This window comes from Musca autumnalis, unplaced genomic scaffold, assembly GCF_047663935.1.
Source record: "Musca autumnalis isolate F117 unplaced genomic scaffold, ASM4766393v1 scaffold_2, whole genome shotgun sequence".
In the NCBI taxonomy this organism is placed as follows: domain Eukaryota; kingdom Metazoa; phylum Arthropoda; class Insecta; order Diptera; family Muscidae; genus Musca; species Musca autumnalis.
In genome coordinates, this window is record NW_027411755.1 from 28,209,047 (window position 1) to 28,234,551 (window position 25,505).

Consider the following 25,505-nt stretch of genomic DNA (forward strand, 5'->3'; position numbering starts at 1 on the left):
CCGAAAATTCTACCAAAGAGTGAAACATCAAACAGATGGCTTTGGTACAGGCACATCCTCCTGTAGAGACCAGCAAGGTAATGTGGTAGCAGATACAAATAGCGTGCTCAGGATATGGAAGGATTATTTCTCCAAATTGCTGGTATCCAATAGTAGCGAAGACGATGATACCACAGATCCAATCCCAGAAGATGGTATAGAATGTATACCGCCCGGCCAAGATGAGGTAAAAACAGCAATCAACCGTCTGAAGAATAATAAAGCAGCAGGAGCCGATGGCTTACCAGCCGAGTTGTTTAAAACCGGAGACGACGCGCTGATAAGGTGTATGCATCAGCTAGTTAGCACCATCTGACAGGAAGAACGCGTACCCGACGATTGGAACCTGAGCATCCTATGTCCCGTCCACAAGAAAGGAGATAAGACTGTATGCTCCAACTATGGGGGCATAAGTCTTCTCCCTATTGCCATAAGATAGTGTCAGGGATATTTTGCGAACGACTAAAGCCTATGGTCAACGAAATAATTGGACCATACCAATGTGGCTTTAGACCTGGCAAGTCCACCATTGACCAGATATTTACCCTGCGGCAAATCCTAGAGAAGACCCAATGCAGATCGACACATATCACCTTTTTGTCGATTATAAAGCAGCATTCGACAGTCCCCTCCGATCAAAGGTATTCCATGCAATGTCTGAATTTGGTATCCCCGCAAAGCTCATCCGGCTTTGTAAGATGACTTTAACTGATACTAGGTCCTCAGTTAAAATTGGAAAGAACCTCTCCGAAGAATTTTGTACCAAAAGAGGTTTCAGACAAGGAGACAGCCTTTCGTGTGACCTATTCAAAATTTTGCTGGAAAAGGTAATACGAGATGCAAATGTCAAAAGAAATGGCACAATTTACATCAATGGCCACATGTTACTCTTTTATGCTGATGACATAGACATCATGGGACGACAGAAATAACACTATACAAAACGCTGATACTGCCCGTGGTAATGTATGGCTTCGAAGCATGGGTACTTGCGCAAGCAGATAAGGCAGTGCTTGGTGTGTTTGAGAGGAAAATTCTTCGAAAGATCTACGGGCCGATTTGCGTTGACGGCGTTTGCCGCCAGAGATATACCCACAGCCTGTGTAAATTTTTTCCCCAAAAAAGCTTATGTATTTAGGGGTTTCAAAATTTTGGGCGTATTACCGAGAAAAATGTTGATTAGTATTAAAGTTCAAAAGTTTTGCGGAGGAGGTACTTAAAGAAATGGATCTACATAGACCATGGGGGTGCCATAGGGGGTTTTACAACCTTCGGGCTGTTTTCTCAAGAAGTATGGACTTGCCCCTGAAGAAACGTTTACCATCGTAATTGAGACAGCGAACGTAAGTTTCTTCAACAAAAATCAAAGTGATTCGATAGCAGGTCTTAAAGTGAACTTATCCAAAATGTTGTGTGGGGGTTTTTTTAAACTTTCAGGCTATTTTCTCAGGAAGTATGGACTTGCCTTGATGAAACTTGTACCTTCGTATGGGGGACAGTGAATACAAGATGCTACAACAAAGACCAAGGCGATTCGAGAGCAGTCCCTAAACTGAACATTTTCGAAATTTTGTGTGGGAGGTACCCGAAGGAGTTTACCGATTGAGTCCATATTGAATCCTCATCTAAGTCTGGTAGAAGTTTTACGATGTGCAAAGTATGGACCAAATCAGTTACTCCCTTCAAGAGTTATTGTGGGCACAAATCTTCCGAACATTTCCAAACTTTTGTTGGTGAGGTACCGGAAGGAGTGGACCGATATAATCCATCTTCGAACTTGAACTAAGTTTGGACAAAATATTATCTTGCGCTCCAACCACTACACACGGTGTCATTGGAATTTTTTGTAACTTCCAGGCTATTTTCTCAGGAAGTATGGACTTGCCCCGGATGAAACTTATAGCGTCGTATGTGGGGCAGGGACTTAAAGTTGCTACAACTAAAATCAACGCGATTCAAAAGCAGGTCCTTAACTAAACTTTTCCGAAATTTTGTGTGGGAGGTAACCGAAGGAGTGGACCGATTGAGTCCATATTGGAACCTCATCTAAGGCTGGTAAAAATTTCACGATGTGCAAAGTATGGACCAAATCGGTTACTTCCTTTAAGAGTTATCGTGCGCACAAAATTTTCGAATATTTCCTAACTTTTGTGAGGGAGGTACCGGAAGGAGTGGACCGATATAACCCATCTTCGAACTTAAACTAAGTTTGGACAAAATACTACAAAAGCCAAATTTTGAACCGAATCGGTTGATCCGTTCGAGAGTTATCGTGCGCTCCAGCCAGACAGGCAGACAGACAGACGGACGGACATGGCTAAATCAACCCCAAATTGCCTGAAACACATTTCGTCCAAACCTACTTGGGGTCTAAAACGATTATTTCGATGAGGCACATTTTGCCGTATACAAGTGTATATACCCTCGTTAGCATAAATGCAGAGGGTATAAAAATATTCTTTAAAAAATTCACGATTTTTGAAAAAATATTCTTTATAAAAACCATCGTTGTTTTTATTGAACAAAATATTCTTAAAAAAATCCAAAATAAATTAAAACAAGTAAGCAAAGGCAACAGTCGGACGGGGCCGACCATGTGATACCCTACACCACAACCTGTAGGAATTAGCTATGTGAAACCGCCTTGCACGCTGAATGTCCGGGTTCGATTCCCGTCAAATTGTCTACGGTGACAAAATACCCCTTAGTAATGTTGGCGATATTTCCTGAGTATTTCAGCCATGAAAAACATCTCTACAAGTGGCAACTTAGGACACGCTGTTCGGACTCGGCGATAAAAACTAGGTCACATATCAATAACTTAATATGAATCCATTGATATAAGAGAAGCCTCCCTTGTCTTTACTGGGATGTTTGTGGAAAAATATATAAATTTTACATATCTAAAAAATATTCGAAAATTGGAAAATTCAAATTGATTAGCCCCTCCTGAAACATCTTCAAATTGTCTTTGAATATCAGGTTCCTTTTTGGAATACACCTAATATAAATAAATATATATACCATGAAATTTGGTATATTTGATAATTGGGAAAATTGCGAGTTTATTAAATATCTATCGTCCAAAAATGGTGCACTTGTACCTCACATATACTTCGAAAATAGTTCATTGTGGGCATATATTGTGATATCAAAAATATATTTTATACCGGTAGAAATAACTAACAATGAATAGAAATTCAAAAACATGCATGCAAACAAATTTATAAATCCCAAAATTATTCACGTTCAATCATACAGTAAAGAAGATAGTATAAGTCAGCTGCGCTAACGGTGATATACCTTCAGCCTCTAAAAATATATTTAGTTTGCAACACGAGTTTACTTCAAAATACGTGGAATCTGTAGGTATCGTAATGTGGGGCTATACCAAATCAATTTTAGGATGCTAACTTCTGAGTTTTGGAAAAGTTTGAGAATTATTTTTTCAGATTTGTAATTTTAGTTGGAGCCGGCAGGGGATTTTGGAACTTCCGGACTATAATCTCAGGAAGTATGACTTACCCCGGGAAAGGGACCAGAATAGGGACCGTAAAAAGAACATTCTTCTTCAAAAAAAGAAAATAATGATCAAATAGATCCGATACGGGTCCTCAAACTGCACTTTTCCCAAATTTTGTGTGGGAGCTTCTCGAAGGACGGACCGATATAGTCCATATTCCGACCTGACACATGACTGGATGAAATAATACGACGTGTAAAGTTTCGACCAATCAGAAAATCCCCTTGAGAGTTAACTTGCGGATTTGCGGCGCAAGTACAATCTGCTGAAGAAAATTCAAAACGATTCGAGAGGACTCTTAAATTTCCCTGTTCCGAATTTTGTGTGGGACCGATATAGTCTTATCCGACCTATATCTGGAAGGAATAATAATATATGGAAAGTTTGGAGCAAATCGATTACTCACTTCGCCAGTTATCGTTCACACAATTTTTCGAAAACAATTTTGAACTTATTTGAGGGAGGTGTGGACCGACATAGCCTACATTCGAACTTAAACAAAGTTTGGGCAAAATAATACGTTGTATAAAATTTGGTTCTAATCGGTAGATGTGTTCGAGTACTATCGTGCGCACCAGCCAGTTAGACATTAAGAGAGACAGATGAACGGACAGCGCTAAATAGACTCCAAATTGTCTGAAACGAATTTCGTCCAAATATACTTGGGGTCTAGAACCAATATTTCGATGAGACACATATTTAATCATATTTTGTTTCTATCTCCTTTACCCTAAATCCTGAGGTATAAAATAGGTGGCGAGGCGACCCCATGTTTCAATATTTGTATTAAAATCCAATTTGACAACTGAACTAAAAATTTCTCTGTCATGAAAGAGACAATTTGTAGCATGGGAGGAAATTGTAGCATGGGAGGAAATTGTGGTTCTCTGCACAAAACACATTATATAGCAGGCAGTAGGTGCGGTATCTAGCAGACACATTATTGCATATTGCATCAGGGAAAGGTCAGTACTTATTATTCCATATGTAGGCTACTTTGCCGGTATATGCCCTCCAGGAATGAAAATATGAACCAAAAATAAAATTTGAATATTTTTCATACAAATGTAATGGTGTATGTCAACCGCTAAATAATATCAGATCATCATCCAAAATTGTAAGCATCTTCTTCTACCTAAACTTTTTCCTCGTGCAAAATTTCTTGACTATTGAGCTATAATTGCGACCTCTAGCGGGTTTCTGATTACACTACAAACAAAAAACTGGATATATTAGGCTGTAACTCTGTTATCTGATCACGTACAACAACATAAATTGACATCAATTGAAAGGTCAAGAGATCGTCTTCCAGATATAACTCACGAGTGGGAATGTGTCTTTCAGGAACAAAGATATAAGCTGTTTATTAAAAATTTTCACAATTTTCACACAAAAGTTGTGGTCTATTTAACCCTCTAAATATTATCTGATCGCCATCTCAAATTGCAAACTTCTTCTTCGTCATACACTCTTACCTTATTTAAAATTTCGAGGCGATCGGACTATTATTGCGACCTACAGAGCAGCTACAAAAATCGGATAAAAATTATGTTTTTGGTCCATTTCACCCGCTAAATATTTCACGATCATCACCAATTAAAATAGCGATCTATTCTGATGTGAAACGACCTCCATACCAAATTTCGTGAAGATCGGTCCATAATTGCGGCCTGGAGTTTGATTACAATTTATAATGGACAGACGGACACACGGACGGACGGACGGACGGACACACATCTCAAAATCGCTTTATCTCGCCGAGATATGAAGATTGGGTATACCACATTGGGGGTCTCCGACGAATATTTCGCGGTGTTACATGAATTTCTCCCCAAAACAAACTTATAATACCCTTTCCACATTGTGGTATAGGGTATAACAAACTTATAATACCCTTTCCACATTGTGGTATAGGGTATAAAAATCTAGGAAAAAATCTTTAAAAAATCCACAATTAATTTAAAAAATAATTTTTAAAAAAATCTGTAATAATTAAAAAATATCAGAAACATTGTGGCGTTTTTTTTATTGGGATAGCGTTTGCAATTTTGTTTTTTTCAAAATAGTCTGGCTTAATCCCATTGTTGTTGTTTTAATATTTTAAAACAACTAGTTTATTAGTGTAAACTAGTTGTTTTAAAATATTAAAACAACAAGAATGGGATTAAGCCAGACTATTTTGAAAAAACAAAATTGCAAACGCTATCCCAATAAAAAAAATGCCACAATGTTTCTAATTGAAGACACTGGCACGACGTGTGTTGTTTTTGCTGTAAAGCAGACCAACCAAATTTTGATGTGTGCATTCGTTGAAATTCGACACAAACAAGAAACAAGGGAACTGATTAGATCCAGTGGCGTGGATCGAAACCAGGGCTTCGGAGTCGGAGTTGGAGTCGGAGTCTGGAGTTGGAGTCTAGCAAATTTTGCTGGAGTCGGAGTCGGAGCCGGAGTCGTGAAAAAAAAGCTCGACTCCGACTCCGGGCAACAATCTGTTCTACATTTATCAAAATTTGTCAAATCAATTTAATTTATTTAAATGATCATAGTTTAAAAAAACTCTTAATCTCTATTTTGATTACAAAATGCATATCGGAAGCATTTTTGGGTCAATTGATTGGAATAATGTTTGCATGCTCCAAATATACTTGGGTAAGATCTTTTAGAAGATTTACAGGTCAATTTAAGGAAGGCTCACTGGTCTTCTTTGTTTTTTTTTTATTAGAAGTCATTTATGTCTGCTGTAAAAGAACCTGTTGGACTTCTATTAAAGACTTACCACGGTGCCCCCTTAACTAAATTTAAATGGAAGGAGCTTACACCTGAGAAGTTTTCGCGGATTCTGAAACTGCAATAGCCGGAGGGCTTTTTAAATAAATCGCGGTCAAACTTCACACTTATAGGGTTTTTTTTAATGTTCACGATTTTGCTTGAAAACCGCAAGTCCTATGGAAATGATGTAAAGAAAATGTTGTAGCAGTGAACATTTTCTCTGCACTGACTATATCGCCTCTTTATAAAACTGTGTGTGTCATGACTACATTTAACCAACTTAAACTTATATATCTCAAAAATGGTAGAACCTAGGAAATTATTGTAAAAGTCGGTATTGTAGAGAATTTCCACAGCTGTATGATTTTCTCCAGTCCCATTTCGACAAGACTTGCCGTTCCCAAGCAGAATGGTGAAAAACCTAATAATAAAAACCTAAAAATGTGACCTTAACATTTATATCTCAAAAATGTTAAAACCTACGAAATTGTAAAGGTCAATCCTCTAGTGAATTTTTGCAGAAACAATATTTTCTTTAGCCCTATTTCGATAGGACTTACCGTTTTCAAGCAAAATCGTGAAAACATGAAAAACCCTAAAAATGTGAACTTCAAGTAACCTTAACCAAGAAAGTGTATGTTAAGGGGAAATAGGCTATTTTGGTCTTCTGTCACGATGCGGTGTTAAAATATCGTTAATTTTCCATAACTCAAAAAATTACAAAGAGTGTTACCGGACAGTAATTATGGTAATTTGATATTTCGAGTCTCATTGGGTACATAAGTCAAATTCGGAAAATTGTAAATATACTCGTATGTTGGTGTTTAGGTAGAGAAACATTGTAATGACACCGTCCGATTGCAGTTGCTTTGAAAGGGTTTGCTACATGTTCTGAAGTGTGAAGTATACTGTAGTGCTTGTTACTTTGTATTCTGTATTGTCAACGAAAAAAAAACGAACAACTATGTTTTGGTATCCTCCCAATGTAATGTATCTTGAAAGTTCAAACTGAAATGACTGTAATTTGTGAATTTTATTTTATCTATTTTCGGAGTCGACTCCGGAGTTGGAGTCCGAGTCGGAGTCGAGAAAAAAATTGTACTGGAGGCGGAGTCGGAGTCTGCCCAAAAATGGCTCGACTCCGAAGCCTTGATCGAAACTATAGTATTCCCTGCCTTACCCCTTGGCGAACAATGCCAAATCATTTCCACTAATAAACTAGTTGTTTTAAAATATTAAAACAACAACAATGGGATTAAGCCAGACTATTTTGAAAAAAAAAAAAATAAATTAAAAAATATCTTTAAGAAAATATTCTTTGAAAACTCGGTAATTATTAAAAAATATTGTTTAAAAAATCGACAATTCAATAGATCATAAACAAAAAAAATCCAATATTTTCAAAAAAAAAAATTGTTTAAAAATCGGCAATTAATTAGAACATAATCTCAAATAGTCCACGATTTATAAAAAATATTCTTTAAAAAATTTACCATTATTTAGAATCTTTAAATAATCCAGGATTAATTAAAAAATCTTAAAACAAATTCTTTAAAAAATCGACATATAATCTTTAAATAATCCACGGTTAATAAAAAAAATTTTTAAAAAATCAATTAATTACAATCTTTAATAAAAAAAATTTCTTTAAAAAATCAACAATTAATTAGCATTTTTAAATAATTCACGATAAATAAAAAAAATCTAATTAATTGGAATATTTACATAATCCACGATGAATTAAAAAATATTTAAAATAAATCTTGAAAAAATCAAAACAACAACAAAATAATATTATTTAAATGAATCCTCGTTTATAAACAAAACAAATCTTTAAAAAATCCACGAGTTATTGTTTAAAAATATTCTTAAAAAATTCAAGATTTATTTATTAATTAATTAACAAAAATATTTAAAATCTACAAATTATTAAAAATATTCATTAAAAATTCCACAACTATCTAAAAACTATTCTTAACAAAATTCAAAATTAATTTAAAAAATCACAATTAATTATAAACATTTTTAAAAATCCATATTTAATTAAAAACCATTCTTTAAAAAATTTGTAATTAATTACAAATATGCTTAATTCAAATAATATTTAATTAAAAACTTATACTTAAAAACATCCATCTACAAAGGATATTTAAATGGCTAATGAGCAAAGTTAAAGTATATGTTTATTTCCCCTAGAGCTAAGATGTAGTTTCTTCGATGGCCGTGAGTGAAAGAGTCTGAATTTTATTTATTTGCATTTGGCATTTACATTTAAGTGACAAAGAGAAAAAATAACAAAGAAATAAGAATACAATGAATAAAAAATATTAAAAACCCACAATTTATTAAAAAAATATTCATTAACAATTTACAATTTACTAAACAATATATATTTTTTTAATCTACGTATTCGGAAAAAAATCTTTAAAAACCCTATGAATTTCGAAAAATTTTCGTTAAAGAATCCCCTATTTATACCCTACACCACAATGTGGAAAAGGGTATTATAAATTTGTTTTGGTAAAAATTCATGTAACACCGCGAAATATTCGTCTGAGACCCCCAATGGTAACCAATCTTCATATCTCGACGAGATAAAGCGATTTTGAGAAGTGTGTCCGTCCGTCCGTCTGTCCATTATAAATTGTAATCGAACTCCAGGCCGCAATAATGGACCGATCGTCACGAAATTTTGCACGGAGGTCGGGTTCAGACCAGAATAGATCTCTATTTTTGTTGGAGATGATCATGAATATTTAGCGGGTGAAATGGACCAAAAATATAATTTTTATCGAATTTTGTAGCGGCTCTATAGGTCGCAATAATAGTCCGATCAACGCGAAATTTTAAATATGGTAAGAGTTATGACAAAGAAGTAGCTTGCAATTTGAGATGCCGATCAGATAATATTTAGAGGGTTAAATGGACCAGAACTTTTGTGTGAAAATTGTGAAAAATTTGAAAGACACATTATTCCATGAATTATATTTGGAAGACGAGCTCTTGACCTTTGCACTGATGTCGATTACGTTGATGTACGTGATCAGATAACAGAGCTACAGCCTAATATATCCAGTTTTTTGTTTGCAGTGTAGCAATTAACACTCTAGAGGTCGCCATTATAGCTCAATAGTCACGAAATTTTTCACGAGGTAAGAATTTAGGTAGAAGAAAATGCCGATAAGTTTGCATGATGATCTTATATTATTTAGCGGGGGACATAGACCATTCCTTTATTATGAAAAATATACAAATTTTATTTTTGGTCCATATTTTAATTCCTGGAGGGCATAAACCGGCAAAGTAGCCTACATATGGAATAATAACTACTGACCTTTCCCCTGATGCAAAGTGCAATAATGTGTCTGCTAGATAACGGGCCTACTGCCTAACACATAATGGGTTTTGTGTAGATAACCACAATTTCCTCCTGTGCTACAAATTGTCTCTATCATGACAGAGACATTTTCAGTTCGGTTGTCAAATTGGATTTTTTATACAAATATTGCAACATGGGGTCGCCTCGCCACCTATTTTATACCTCAGGATACAAACAAAATACGATCAAAGATGTGTCTTATCGAAATATTGGTTTTAGACCCCAAGTATGTTTGGACGAAATTCGTTTCAGACAATTTGGAGTCTATTTAATCCAGTCCGTTCTTCTGTCTCTCTTAATGTCTAGCTGGCTGGTGCGCACCATAAATCTCGAACGGATCTACCGATTAGAACCAAATTTTATATATCGTAATATTTTGCCAAATTTTGTTTAAGTTCGAATGTAGGCTATGTCGGTCCACACCTTCCCCAAAAAAGTTCAAAATTGTTTTCAAACAAGTAAAAAAAGCGTTAAGTTCGGTCGGGCCGAACTTTTTATACCCTCCACCACAAATTTCAGCCATTTCGGTGGATTAATGTGGCCACAACCTTCAAAATACCGAAATTCGGAAGGTACCGTTCTATGGGGGCTATATGATGGCGTGGACCTATACCTACAAATTTCTGGGGATAAGTTTTATACGCCTAATGAAGACTAAATACCAAATTTCAGCCCAATCAGTGTGATAATGAGGCTAAACCGTTCAAAATATCGAAAATCGGGAGATATTGTATTATGAGGGCTATATCAACACGTGGACCTATATAAACATTTTATGGTAGAAATGTTTCTTAGCCTCTGGAAACACAAAATACAAAGCTACAACCGATTCTTTGGTCAAATGGGTCTAATACATTCAAAATATATTAAAATAACGCGTACTTTATAAGGGGCCTTATGTGGGGACTATACCAAAACGTGGACCTATATAACCCGACTTTGGTAGGAATGTTTTCTGGCCTCTGAAGACACAAAATACCAAATTACAACCAATTCTGTGGTCAAATGGGTCTAATACATTCAAAATATATTAAAATGACGCGTACTTTATATGGGGCTTTATATGGGGGCTATACCAAAACGTGGACCTATATAACCCAACTTTAGTAGGAATATTTTTTGGCCTCTGGAGACACAAAGTACCAAATTACAACCAATTCGGTGGTAAAATGGGCCAAATATCTTAAAAATTCCTTAAAACGACGACGCGTCACGCGTCATTTTGTATGGGGGCTATACGAAAGCGTGGACCTACATAGCCCGCTTTCAATACCAAAAGTCCTACGTAAATATAACATATTTTCCCAAAATTTCATCAACCTACGTCAATCCGTTCGGACGCTAGAGTGATTTCCACAGACGGACAGACGGACAGACAGACAGACGGACAGACGGACGGACATGGCTATATCGATGTAGAATTGCACGCTGATCAAGAATATATATACTTTGTGGGGTCTACAATGATTATTTCGAGTAGTTACAAACGTAGTGACAAACTTAATATACCCCCATCCTATGGTGGAGGGTATAAAAATTGTATGAACAATAACTTGCGAAGTGAGCAATCGATTTGCTCCAAACTTTCCATATACTATTATTCCTTCCAGATATAGATCGGATAAGACTATATCGGTCCACACCTTAGGGTACCTCCCACACAAAATTCGGAAAAGGGAAATTTAAGAGTCCACTCGAATCGTTTTGAATTTTTTCAGAAGATTGTACTTGCGCCGCAAATCCGTAAGATAACTCTCAAGAGGATTTTCTGATTGGTCGAAACTTTACACATCGTATTATTTGATCCAGTCATGTGTCTGGTTGAAATATGGACTATATGAGGCTGTCCTTCGAATACCTCCCACACAAAATTTGGGAAAAGTGCAGTTTGAGGACCCGTATCGGATCTATTTGATTTTTTTTTTTTTTGAAGAAGGTTCTTTTCATGTTCCTATTCTGGTCCCACAAACATCCCAGTAAAGACCAGGGAGGCTTCTCTTATATCAATGGATTCATATTAAGTTATCGATATGTGGCCTAATTTTTATCGCCGAGTCTGAACGGCGTGTCCTAATTTGCCACTTGTAGAGACGTTTTTCATGGCTGAAATACTCAGGAAATATCGCCAACATTACTAAGGGGTATTTTGCCACCGTTGACAATTTGATGGGAATCGAACCCGGACATTCAGCGTGCAAAGCGGTTGCACATAGCTAATTCCTACAGGTTGTGGTGTAGGGTACCACATGGTCGGCCCCGTCCGACTATAGCCTTTGCTTACTTGTTTCGAAATAATATTCTTTAAAAAATCCACTGCTTTTGGAAGTAATATTCTTTAAGAAATCCGCGATTTAACAAAAAAATTCTTTAAAAAATCTACGAGTTTTGAAAAATATATTCCAAAAAATCTTCTATTTTGAAAAAAAAATGTTTTTGTAAAAATCCACAATTGTTTGTATTCCTTAAAAAAAACAGCGGTTTTTTGAAAAAATTGACTTGAAAAGATATTCTTTGGAAAACCGAAGATTTTATTAAAGTTATCTTTAAAAAATTCACTATTTATGAAATAATATTCTTAAAAAAGTCTGTGATTGGTGGAAGATATTCTTAAAATCTAAGTTTAAAACAAATGTTTTACAAATGCACGATTCTTTTAAATATAGATGCATTATTACCGACTCTTATTTGCTCTACATGAACCAAAGGCGTTCTCATTAATAGAATAAATCGGTGCTCTCATAAGGGGGCATAATTTATTTGTCATCAAGTTGCAGTACACAAAGAATGTTCTGAGAGAGGTGAAATACAAATTGTATGAATTCTAAGATAATACACCGACTTACTGGGAAATCAAGTGCAAATGTTATTTTGTAATTTTGGGAATTAAGATGCAATCATTAAGGGAAAGTACATAGCTATGCATGTGCAATGTACATTAGGGCTAGAACCAAAAAATTATCACGCCAGTACCATATGAGGAATATTGTCCTGATAGCGAAAGCGCATTTTTAGTTCGTTTCGGTGAAAAAATTTAAGATTTTCTAGAGGCCTTGGGTTAATTTTTTCTTTGTAAAAATATTTGAATCGAGAGCTTCTTTTTATATAAATTAAGAATTTGTGTCATTTGTTTTGTTTTTATATTTTTTTAGAATGATAATAGTAATTAGTTTACTTTCTCATCTTAGATTTTTAGTGATAGTAGAGAGCTTTCGTCTTGTCCATCTGGACGTTTTTAATTGTTTGCTTTCATCAGATGATAAGACGGTAGTTGTTGATTACTGGGAAATCAAGTGCAAATGCTATTTTGTAATTTTGGGAATTAAGTTGCAATTATTAAGGGAAAGTACATAGCTATGCATGTGCAATGTACATTAGGGCTATAACCAACAAATTATCACGCCAGTACCATATGCGAAATATTGTCCTGATAGCGAAAGCGCATTTTTAGTTCGATTCGGTGAAAAAATTTAAGATTTTCTAAAGGCCTTGGGTGAATTTTTTTTTTTGTAAAAAAATATTTAAATCGCGATCTTGTTTTTATATAAATTTTGAATTTGTGTAATTTGTTTTGTTTTTATATATTTTTAGAATGATAAGCGTAATTAGTTTACTTTCCCATCTTTGATTTTTGGTGATAGTAGATAGGGCAATTTTGAGCTTTCGTCTTGTCCATCTGGACGTTTTTAATTTTTTGCTTTCATCAGATGATAAGACGGTAGTTGTTCGTATTTTTCTTGGTAAAATTCAATTATCACATCTCGAATTTTATGTGGGTTTTCACTTAAAAACTAATGCGATTGTACATATAATTACATACATATAATAAAAAAATATTCTTAGAAACATCCACGTTTATTAATTAGCCTGAAAAAATATTCTTAGAAACATCCACGTTTATTAGTTAGTCTGAAAAAATTTTCTTTGCAAAATCCACGTTTATTATTAGCCTGAAAAAAATATTCTTTTAAAAATCCGCGTCTTTTAATTAATCTGAAAAATATTCTTTTAAAAATCCGCGTTTTTTAATTAATCTGAAAAATATTCTTTTAAAAATCCACGTTTATTAATTAGTCTTAATAAATATTCTATGAAAAATCCACGTTTATTAATTAGTCTGAAAAAATATTCTTTGAAAAATCCACATGGTCTCTTGGTCCATGAAAAAATATTCTTTAGTAAAATCATGTGGTCTCTTGGTCCATGAAAAAATATTCTTTAATAAATCCACGTGGTCTCTTGGTCCATGAAAAAATATTCTTTAATAAATCCACGTGGTCTCTTGGTCTATGAAAAAATATTCTTTAATAAATCCACGTGGTCTCTTGGTCCATGAAAAAATATTCTTTAATAAATCCACGTGGTCTCTTGGTCCATGAAAAAATATTCTTTAATAAATCCACGTGGTCTCTTGGTCCATGAAAAAATATTCTTTAATAAATCCACGTGGTCTCTGGGTCCATGAAAAAATATTCTTTAATAAATCCACGTGGTCTCTTGGTCCATGAAAAAATATTCTTTAATAAATCCACGTGGTATTATGCTCCATTAAAAAATATTCTTTGAAAAAATCACCTTTATTGGTCTGAAAAAATATTCTTTGAAGAATATATAATTTATAATATAGTTTATATAATATAATTATATGATATATATAATTTATAATTTATTTGATGCCAGTTTCAAATAATGATCTTATTTTTCTTTCCTTCCAGGTATGTTGTAGAAAATAGTTGAAGGGAACAATTTATTAAGGAAAGGTCTGCCCATAAAATGCTCAAAGTATGTATATAAATAAAACTATATATTTATAATTTCTGATATTTTTGCGGAAAATAATTCAAATACACAAAAATATATATTTAATTTAAATTATTTTTTATCAAAAATTAAACAACTAAGTTTCCATCGAAATTGATGACAAGTCGGGCAAAATGCTTTTCTTACTTGCATTTAGCACACTCCTCTTCTTCTTCGCAGATATCACAGATTTTTGTTTCGATTTCATAGAAATCAGTGGCCTTCTTATTCGAATCGTAGTAGTCGTAGACCATAATTACAGATGGCTTTTGCATGGCAACAGCATGAGCTCGAATGGCTGCGAAAAGAATGCAGGTCTTCTCGCCCTTGTACAAATGATCGAAATAGATAACGAGTAGGGAGTTGTCATTCTTCAGTTCAACGTTCTGAAAATATAACAACGAGTTGATAATTAATTGTAGAATTTAGTGTTATATCAAACATCAAAAAGTAGCTTTCGAAAAATCATAATTAAGGTTCAGCTTTATATATCAAATATTTTAGTGATATCTCAACACTTACACTAACTCTCTTCACTTCCTTGATGGCATCCAAGCTTTCGTCTTCCACCACATAACCTGAGGGTGTGTTTATTTCCAAAACAGCCATGTTAGAGGCTTCACCCTCACCGGTGTATTCAACACAGACGTCCATAATCAAAGCTGCTCTTTGGGCAGTCTTGTGTTTTTCGATGGTTATGGTAAAACTGGGTTGTTCCTTTTCGAGAATGTTGTATTGATAGGCCACTTGGATCATGGCAGTACCGGTACCCTTGGCAGTAAAATCAATGGATTTAATTTTATCGGGCATCTATAAAGTCAGAGTAAAATAAAAAAAATATTTAAATAAGAGAAATTGTAGAATATTTTACCAAGAAGCCAATTCTGCAGACTTTTTCGTCTGTCAAAATTTTTTAAAATTAATATCCGGGAGTATCCGGGAATAGAACAAAGAAATAAGAAGAACATGCTCAGATTAGTAAATTGTTTTCCCAAGGTAGCGTATAAGTGTTGTCAACACTTATACGCTCCAATACTACCCTGTGAAATTTTATCAGCCGCCAAAAATTGTTTAAACGCATCGTTTGTCAATAATTTTGATATTTGCCATATAGACTTGGTTTGGAATTGCATACGCATCTTAGCTATGGAAAAGTTCCAATGTGTCAGCGATTTAGTAAATTTTAATATCTGTCAATATAGATAATTTTTTATCCACAGTCATTCAAAACTGTTTCCAGTATATTTAAATATCCGAGAGACCCCGCCATTTGAATGAAATATAAGAAGAGCAACCTCAGATTTATTCAATTATTTTTACGCGTAGCGAGTCAGAGTTTTTGAAACTTTAACGTTTTAATACTATACCCAAAAATTCTTATGAAACTACGGGAGTGTATAAGTATTGTCAAAACTTATAGGCTCCAATATATCTCAATAGAATTTTATTAACCGCAAGAGCTTGCTGAACGAAAATATATTTATAAGTATATATAGCCATAGACATCAAAAATAAGAAGAGCATAGTGCATAAATGTTTTCAACACTTTAACCCTTCAACACTACTACTCACTAATTGCTTCGTCTTCAATCCACGGGAACGTATAATTATTGTCAACACTTATACGCTCCAATACTACCCAAATAAATAATTTATTCGCCTTAAAACCTGCAACTCACCTCAACACTTTGATATAGAATATCATTTTCTTCGTTCAAATGTAGGGTTTCCAGTTTCTCCTTGGCACCACCCTTCGCAACAATATCCACAACCATTTTGGCCGGTTCATACTCGGCCAATTTTGCAAATTGTATCAAGGCCTGTAGACCAACAACGGTGTCTTGGGTAGAAGAGAAACCACCATAACTATTACGTTGAGCAATAAGCCATCTAATAATGGGCAAAATTTCATCCATATTGGGAGAGGGTTGATTCAATAGAGTCAGCAGGGCATACGAACTAATTTCCACATCACTGCTGCGGATATGTGACCACCATCTATGTGTCAAAGGCCTATCCGTAGAAGACCACCATTTACGATCACCATCGGTTTTCACCAAAGCATTTAATTTTTCCAATTTCTCTGAGGCCTTGGCATGTTCGGCGCCAATGGCTTGGGCATGCAGATACTCAGATTTATCGGAATTTTCACTAATAAAGTCCAAGGCCTTTTGTATTTCTCCGGAATATTTCTCTGCATACGATTTATTTTCCAAGAGGGCCAACAGAACACTGCTGGTCAAGGAAACATGATTGGCTTGGGACCTGTAAAAGAATCCCTGAGATTTTTCGGTAAAGGAACCATTGGTGGCTTGTTGTTTGATCAAATATTCAAATGAGTTTTCAATTATTTTGGGATCGATTTGAATGTATTCCTCCATCTGTAGCAGGGAGCGCGTAACATAGGCAGTTAACCAGGTGGAGCCATTGTTTGGTTGGCCAGAAACTTGACGCGGTCCAAAGGAGCTAAAGGAACCATCAGGGTGGCGATAGTTCAACATGTGTTGATAACCATTTTCCATGTTGTAACGCAATTTGGTTTCCATAGTGGGTGTCAAACGTTTGTTGATCTGAAATAGCCAAAACAGATTAACTTTCAATTCAATAAATTAAATTTCCGCCAAGGACTTACATCCAAATATTTCATGACCAAATAATTTGGTAACACGGTAGACATGGTCTGTTCTCCACATGCGGTGGGCAGACGCACCAAATTATTCAAATTATTGACCACAGGTCCCAATATATCACCCACCACACCCACTTCAATATGTTTAGAATCGTGAATAATCTCAGCTGGCAGTTCGAATTCAAAGGAGGATTTCATTTCCGTTTCTTCGTTCAGATTGACAAAATAGGCACGATTGCCATACTTGGTAACACCTTCGGGCACAACCTTCATGGACTTGTGGACAGCATCGCCGGCCATCGCAGAAACAGCGGTATATTTCAACATGACATTACCCAAAATCTTAGGACGTATCATAAAGGACACACCAACAGCACCCATGGCCGGTACTCTCACCATTTTGCTACGTTTTTGATCACCAATTACCTCGTTATTGAATTCGGTAAACTCAAACTCATCATCCATATTGTCCAGCGTGACCTCAACATCCAAGGTCTTGTCGAGATAATTGAATACCAAGGCGGGGATGTTGATAACCTCACCTGTAAAAAAAAAACAAAAAATTATATTCCATATAATCCACTTCTACTTCTCTCCTCAAAACTCCTACCTCTCTTAACGGAATAAGGCAGGCGTATGGAAATAAAGAATGGCTGGAAGGTGGTAACTTTGGTTTTATCCGTTGTGACAGCCAAACCATTTTCACTGTTTATGGCAAAACCAGTCAACATCCAAGAGGTAATGGTATCGGGTATCTTCTTGGACCAGGTAAATTCTTCCTTATCTCCGGTGCTGCAAACAAAGCAAAGAAATATTTGTCATTATCTCTCTTCTAAGAACTAAAGCCCACCACCTACTTTTCAATATTATCAAATATCCAAGTTTCAGCAAAATCTTTGCGAACCTGTATTGGCTCACCACCACCAACACCTGCAACATGTCCACCACGATATACCGCACTCATCTGTCTTGTATTTTCATATTCAATGCTTGTTAGATGCAATCCAGAATGTGGCATTACTAAAGTAAGAAAAAAACATTCCTTATCTGCTGTAGACGATATGGATTTATTTGACCATTCATGAACTCACTTCCAATATATTCCGGTTTAGTCCAATTGCAAAAGTAATCAGCATTGGTTAAGGTAACACAACCGGCAATGGTACCAGGATAATATGAATATCCTCCCTGGCCGGGTGTTCGTGTAGTATAAGATCCAATGGCCCAACCGAATTCGTGGGCACGAAGATCATTGTTTGATCTCAGGAGTAATACACTCTGATCCACAGCCATAAGACCAACAAAGGAATTGGGGGCGGTTTTGATTTTCAAGGCAACTTCCTGACCAGGCTTAACTTGTTCAGCGACTGTTATGTTGATCTGAAAAAAAGGGGACAAATGCAATGGCAAAATAAGATTGAGGTCATAGTATCCTAAATTAACCGTTGGCCCCTTGTGGGCTTTGAGAAAATCAGACCAAAAAATGCGGATTTTCTAAACACGAGTTTTAAGAGGATTTCTATAGACAGAAGATTTTAATATAGAACTCCGTTCTACTGCTAGAAGACCCCTTTAAGGGGTCTTCTACTGATAGAAGGCCCCTTTAAGGGGACTTCTACTGATAGAAGGCCCCTTTAAGGGGACTTCTACTGATAGAAGGCCCCTTTAAGGGGACTTCTACTGATAGAAGACCCCTATAAGGGGACTTCTACTGATAGAAGACCCCTTTAAGGGGACTTCTACTGAGAGAAGACCCATTTAAGGGGACTTCTACTGATAGAAGACCCCTTTAAGGGGACTTCTACTGAGAGAAGACCCCTTTAAGGGGTCTTCTACTGATAGAAGGCCCCTTTAAGGGGACTTCTACTGATAGAAGACCCCTTTAAGGGGACTTCTACTGATAGTAGACCCCTATAAGGGGACTTCTACTGATAGAAGACCCCTTTAAGGGGACTTCTACTAATAGAAGACTTCTTTAAGATAACTTCTACTTATAGAAGACCCCTTTAAGGCCCCTTGAGGGCTTTCAGAAAATCAGACCAAAAAATGCGGATTTTCTAAACACGAGTTTTAAGAGGATTTCTATAGACAGAAGATTTTAATATAGAACTCTGTTCTACTAATAGAAGACCCCTTTAAGGGGACTTCTACTGCTAGAAGATCCCTTTAGGGGGACTTATACTGATAGAAGAACCCTTTAATGGGACTTCTACTGATAGATGACCTCTTTAAGGGGACTTCTACTGATAGAAGACCCCTTTAAGTGGACTCCTACTGATAGAAGAAAGCTTTAAGGGGACTTCTACTGATAGAAGTCTTCTTTAAGAGAACTTCTACTGATAGAAGACCCCTTTAAGGGGACTTTTACTGATAGAAGACCCCTTAAAGGGGACTTCTACTGATAGAAGAACCCTTTAACCCTTCTACTGATAGAAGTCCCCTTTAAGGTAACTTCTACTGATAGAAGAACCCTTTAACCCTTCTACTGATAGAAATCCCCTTTAAGGTGACTTCTACTGATAGAAGACCCCTTTAAGGGGACTTCTATTGATAGAAGAAACCTTTAAGGGGACTTCTACTGATAGAAGACCCCTTTAAGGGGACTTCTACTGATAGAAGGCCCGTTTAGGGGGACTTCTAATGATAGAAGAACCCTTTAAGGGGACTTCTACTGATAGATGACCTCTTTAAGGGGACTTCTACTGATAGAAGACCCCTTTAAGTGGACTCCTACTGATAGAAGAAACCTTTAAGGGGACTTCCACTGATAGAATACCCCTTTAAGGGGACTTCTACTGATAGAAGGCCCTTTTAAGAGGAGTTATACTGATAGAAGACCCCTTTAAGGGGACTTTTACTGATAGAAGACCCCTTAAAGGGGACTTCTACTGATAGAAGAACCCTTTAACCCTTCTACTGATAGAAATCCCCTTTAAGGTGACTTCTACTGATAGAAGACCCCTTTAAGGGGACTTCTATTGATAGAAGGCCCCTTTAAGGGGACTTCTACTGATAGAAGACCCCTTTAAGGGGACTTCTACTGATAGAAGACCCCTTTAAGGGGACTTCTACTGATAGAAGACCCCTTTAAGGGGACTTCTACTGATAGAAGTCCCCTTTAAGGTGACTTCTACTGATAGAAGACCCCTTTAAGGGGACTACTACTGATAGAAGACCCCTTTAAGGGGACTACTACTGATAGAAGACCCCTATAAGGGGACTCCTACTGATAGAAGACTTCTTTAAGATAACTTCTACTTATAGAAGACCCCTTTAAGGCCCCTTGAGGGCTTTGAGAAAATCAGACCAAAAAATGCGGATTTTCTAAACACGAGTTTTAAGAGGATTTCTATAGACAGAAGATTTTAATATAGAACTCTGTTCTACTAATAGAAGACCCCTTTAAGGGGACTTTTACTGATAGAAGACCCCTTTAAGGGGACTTCTACTGATAGAAGAACCCTTTAACCCTTCTACTGATAAAAGTCCCCTTTAAGGTGACTTCTACTGATAGAAGAACCCTTTAACCCTTCTACTGATAGAAGTCTCCTTTAAGGTGTCTTCTACTGATAGAAGACCCCTTTAAGGGGACTTCTATTGATAGAAGAAACCTTTAAGGGGACTTCTACTGATAGAAGACCCCTTTAAGGGGACTTCTACTGATAGAAGAACCCTTTAAGGGGACTTCTACTGATAGATGACCTCTTTAAGGGGACTTCTACTGATTGAAGACAACTTTAAGATGATTTCTACTTATAAAAGAACCTTTAAAGGGAACTTTTCGTGACAACAGGCCTTTTTAAGGGGTCTTCTACTGATAGAAGGCCCCTTTAAGGGGACTTCTACTGATAGAAGACCCCTTTAAGGGGACTTCTACTGATAGAAGACCCCTTTAAGGGGACTTCTACTGATAGAAGACCCCTTTAAGGGGACTTCTACTGATAGAAGACCCCTTTAAGGGGACTTCTACTGAGAGAAGACCCCTTTAAGGGGCCTTCTACTGATAGAAGACCCCTTTAGGGGGACTTATACTGATAGAAAAACCCTTGAAGGGGACTTCTACTGATAGAAGTCCCCTTTAAGGTGACTTCTACTGATAGAAGACCCCTATAAGGGGACTCCTACTGATAGAAGACTTCTTTAAGATAACTTCTACTTATAGAAGACCCCTTTAAGGCCCCTTGAGGGCTTTGAGAAAATCAGACCAAAAAATGCGGATTTTCTAAACACGAGTTTTATGAGGATTTCTATAGACAGAAGATTTTAATATAGAACTCTGTTCTAATAATAGAAGACCCCTTTAAGGGGACTTCTACTGATAGAAGAACCCTTTAAGGGGACTTCTACTGATAGAAGACCCCTTTAAATAGACTTCTACTGATTGAAGACAACTTTAAGATGATTTCTACTTATAAAAGAACCTTTAAAGGGAACTTTTCGTGACAACAGGCCTTTTTAAGGGGTCTTCTACTGATAGAAGGCCCCTTTAAGGGGACTTCTACTGATAGAAGTCCCCTTTAAGGTGACTTCTACTGATAGAAGACCCCTTTAAGGGGACTACTACTGATAGAAGACCCCTATAAGGGGACTCCTACTGATAGAAGACTTCTTTAAGATAACTTCTACTTATAGAAGACCCCTTTAAGGCCCCTTGAGGGCTTTGAGAAAATCAGACCAAAAAATGCGGATTTTCTAAACACGAGTTTTATGAGGATTTCTATAGACAGAAGATTTTAATATAGAACTCTGTTCTAATAATAGAAGACCCCTTTAAGGGGACTTTTACTGATAGAAGACCCCTTTAAGGGGACTTCTACTGATAGAAGAACACTTTAAGGGACTTCTACTGATAGATGACCTCTTTAAGGGGACTTCTACTGATAGAAGACCCCTTTAAGTGGACTCCTACTGATAGAAGAAACCTTTAAGGGGACTTCTACTGATAGAAGACTTCTTTAAGAGAACTTCTACTTATAGAAGACCCCTTTAAGGGGACTTTTACTGATAGAAGACCCCTTTAAGGGGACTTCTACTGATAGAAGAACCCTTTAACCCTTCTACTGATAGAAGTCCCCTTTAAGGTGACTTCTACTGATAGAAGAACTCTTTAACCCTTCTACTGATAGAAGTCCCCTTTTAGGTGACTTCTACTGATAGGAGACCCCGTTAAGGGGACTTCTATTGATAGAAGAAACCTTTAAGGGGACTTCTACTGATAGAAGACCCCTTTAAGGGGACTTCTACTGATAGAAGAACCCTTTAAGGGGACTTCTACTGATAGATGACCTCTTTAAGGGGACTTCTACTGATAGAAGACCCCTTTAAGTGGACTCCTACTGATAGAAGAAACCGTTAAGGGGACTTCCACTGATAGAATACCCCTTTAAGGGGACTTCTACTGATAGAAGGCCCTTTTAAGAGGAGTTATACTGATGGAAGACCCATTAAGGGAACTTCTACTGATAGCATACGCCTTTTACAAATAGAAGACCCATTTCAGGGGACTTCTACTGATAGCAGACAACTTTAAGGGGACTTCTACTGATAGAAGACCCCTTTAAGGGGACTTCTACTGATAGAAGACCCCTTTCAGGGGACTTCTACTGATAGACGACAACTTTAAGATGATTTCTACTTATAAAAGAACCTTTAAAGGGAACTTTTCGTGACAACAGGCCTTTTTAATGGTTCTTCTACTGATAGAAGACGCCTTTAAATGGACTTCTACTGATAGAAGACAACTTTAAGATGATTTCTACTTATAAAAGAACCTTTAAAGGGAACTTTTCGTAACAACAGGCCCCTTTAAGGGGACTTCTACTGATAGAACCCACCTTTTGAACCCACCTTATTTTGCAATTCATAATCGATGTAATAGGTATCCTCCGTGTAATGATATTCACCATGCTCATCAACATAGTAGACATAAATGGAGAAGCGTGGAGAGTAAACCAATTCAGAAGTCAAGGTTATGTTATAGACCTTGGGCTTATCAGGTAGATTAATGTGGACCGACTTGACAATATTGCCACGGGCAACAACATTGTAATCCAAATAAGGCATGGGCTTGCTGGAGTTAACGGTGAAATGTTCTTCCCTGAACAGCTTGGGACTGAAAAGGGAGGGAAATCCATATTAAATTTATGTGTAAATTGTAGGAATTTCGAAACTTACCGATCATCGTAATATCTATTCACAAGTTTAAACCACTCCTTGGGCTTATCATCAGCGGAGGTTTCAACCTTTTCCGACTCGCGATGTTGATAGGCACTGGTGAGAACACGTTTTTCATCACGATAAAATGCTTCAATGGTATAATAATGGCTATAGCCCCTATATTCTTCCAATTCAGCCAACTTAACATTGAAGGTAACAAAACCGGTTTCATTCATGAAACCCGTGAAGGAGTAGGTGCGATTTTCAGCAATTGGTGGTGTCATTGTGGTGGTCACCTCCTCAACTTTCCCGCGAAGTGGTAGAGGCATAGAATACTTTTCCAATACCGCGGTGTATAGCAATTCCACTGGGGTCTTGGTATCCTTCAAGTGGGAACCATCAACGTGGGTTAATTGGATGATCACCTCCTTTTCCTCATCTGCCTTAAAATAATTGCATTCATAGTAGTTTACACAATATATGGCATAACAGTAGGGATAAATTTGAGTACTGGTGGTGGTGTTGATTTTCACTCCAGTAAATTGCTCTTCCACTGTGGCCACAATACTTGCAGAGGTGAAATATTTTTTGCCCTGCATATATTCTTCCAGCTCCTTGACATTCAAATTAATTTTGGCCTTGCCTTGGAGCATGTCTGCGGTGCGTATAATGTTAGGTGGTTGTATTTTTTTGCCATCGGCAGTGCGTCCAAAATCATAGTAGGGGTCCAATTTAAGGATAATGGTGGCCTTGCCATTCAATGGTTTGCCGTAGGTGTAGCTAGAAAAGAAGACAATTGTTAAAATGTTTTCAACTTTTCCAGAGACCACTCTACTTACTTGGCCCTTACAAAAACCTGCATATCGCCATCCCTAACCGATACGAATTTGGTCGCCTCAACCTTGGCCACAAATTTGGGCGGCACATATTTCTTGACATCAAAGTACACAGACCGTACATGGTGACCCTTGCTCGTAACACCCAAATGCCAATGGCCCATAACCGGGAATTGAGAAATCTTAAAGTGTCCCGTATGGACACCACTCACCACTTCGAAATTTTTAATTTCTTTTATGCGATTCCGTTTGCCATCTTCAAGGTAAATCACAGTATCCCTTTCGGCCACAGTGGGTTTCAAATCTTTGTCCAGGAACAGAACACGATAATTGATAATATCGCCGGGTTTATATAAACCCTTATCGGTTTGTAGGCGAACGTGAGTTTCGATTTTGGCATATTGCAATTTTGTGGAATTTTTGAAATTCTCCAAACAGTTGATACCCTCAGCCGTGAGATTATAGTTGCCCTCAGCTAAAGTGGGAACCATAAAATCAACTTCTTTTATTTCGGCATTTTTAAGCTCCACAGTTTTGGATTCATTGAATGAGGGTCCGGTAATACCAACTTTGATTTGGCATGGCTTGTCAATTTTGTGGACGGCCACTGCGGCAGTATATTTGTCATTGGAGTGAATGGTGCCGGGAGCGATAACGGTGTATTTGCTGGTTAAAAAAATAACACAAACGAGAAAAACAAATATTAGTCCAGCATTCCGTTGGCAATTTGAGGTCAAGGTTATCGTTATGCAAAGCTTATTTCTGGGCTTATTATCTAGACTAGTGGCAATTTTGACATGGATGGGCTTGTGTTGAGCTTGAAATATTCTGATTTGTGTTGAAATCCTAGATTTAGCTTTTCTAAATAAATGTTGAGTATTGACTTTGGATTATTTATTTTTCTGATTTTTTTAGCCTTCATTAACTTCACTCGGTTTAAAGCTTTAGATCTAAGTTGATCTTAGGTTAATCTGAAAGCTCCCATATCGGTTTGGTAAAAGTAATATCAACAACTTACCCTTCTGCCCGGCAATATGCAAATATTAGCATTAGAACCAACAACAGCAGGCATAACGTAGTAGAGTGTTGACGCTTCATGTCCTTGTCGAATTTTCCTTCGTTTTCTTCTTCTTAAGTTGAGTTTATAGATCGCACTTTAAGATTCGCAAAACCCGGAAAAGATAAATTTAAATAAGTCTCCCTTGGGGATAACTAGATCTAGATTTTGTCGCTTTAACAGCCACACTTGGAGTGACTCGAGTTATTGTGTGCTTTACTTTTATGCATGTCGTCATTTCCTTATCAGTTTGGCTATTGCGTTCAGAGAGGTTAATTTAGACAACTTGTCTTGTGAGAGCGGCATTAAGTGTCGCG

General features: G+C 36.7%; 2 protein-coding genes across 2 annotated transcripts in view; one reads left to right on the forward strand and one right to left on the reverse strand.

Annotated features, from left to right (window-relative positions):
- Positions 1–25,505, forward strand: part of DIP-epsilon (Dpr-interacting protein epsilon) — a 791,100-nt gene that overhangs the window by 261,317 nt on the left and 504,278 nt on the right. The window lies entirely within an intron of this gene.
- Positions 14,654–25,387, reverse strand: LOC141394810 (thioester-containing protein 1 allele R1-like). The gene is made up of 11 exons (XM_073969711.1): positions 25,150–25,387; positions 24,135–24,797; positions 23,314–24,075; positions 22,987–23,251; positions 18,231–18,519; positions 17,997–18,159; positions 17,750–17,931; positions 17,143–17,681; positions 16,190–17,080; positions 15,033–15,320; positions 14,654–14,896 (listed from the first exon to the last, which is right to left on the reverse strand). Exons 1-11 carry the CDS (start codon positions 25,227–25,229, stop codon positions 14,654–14,656), a joined length of 4,365 nt encoding a protein of 1,454 aa, XP_073825812.1. The 5' UTR covers positions 25,230–25,387.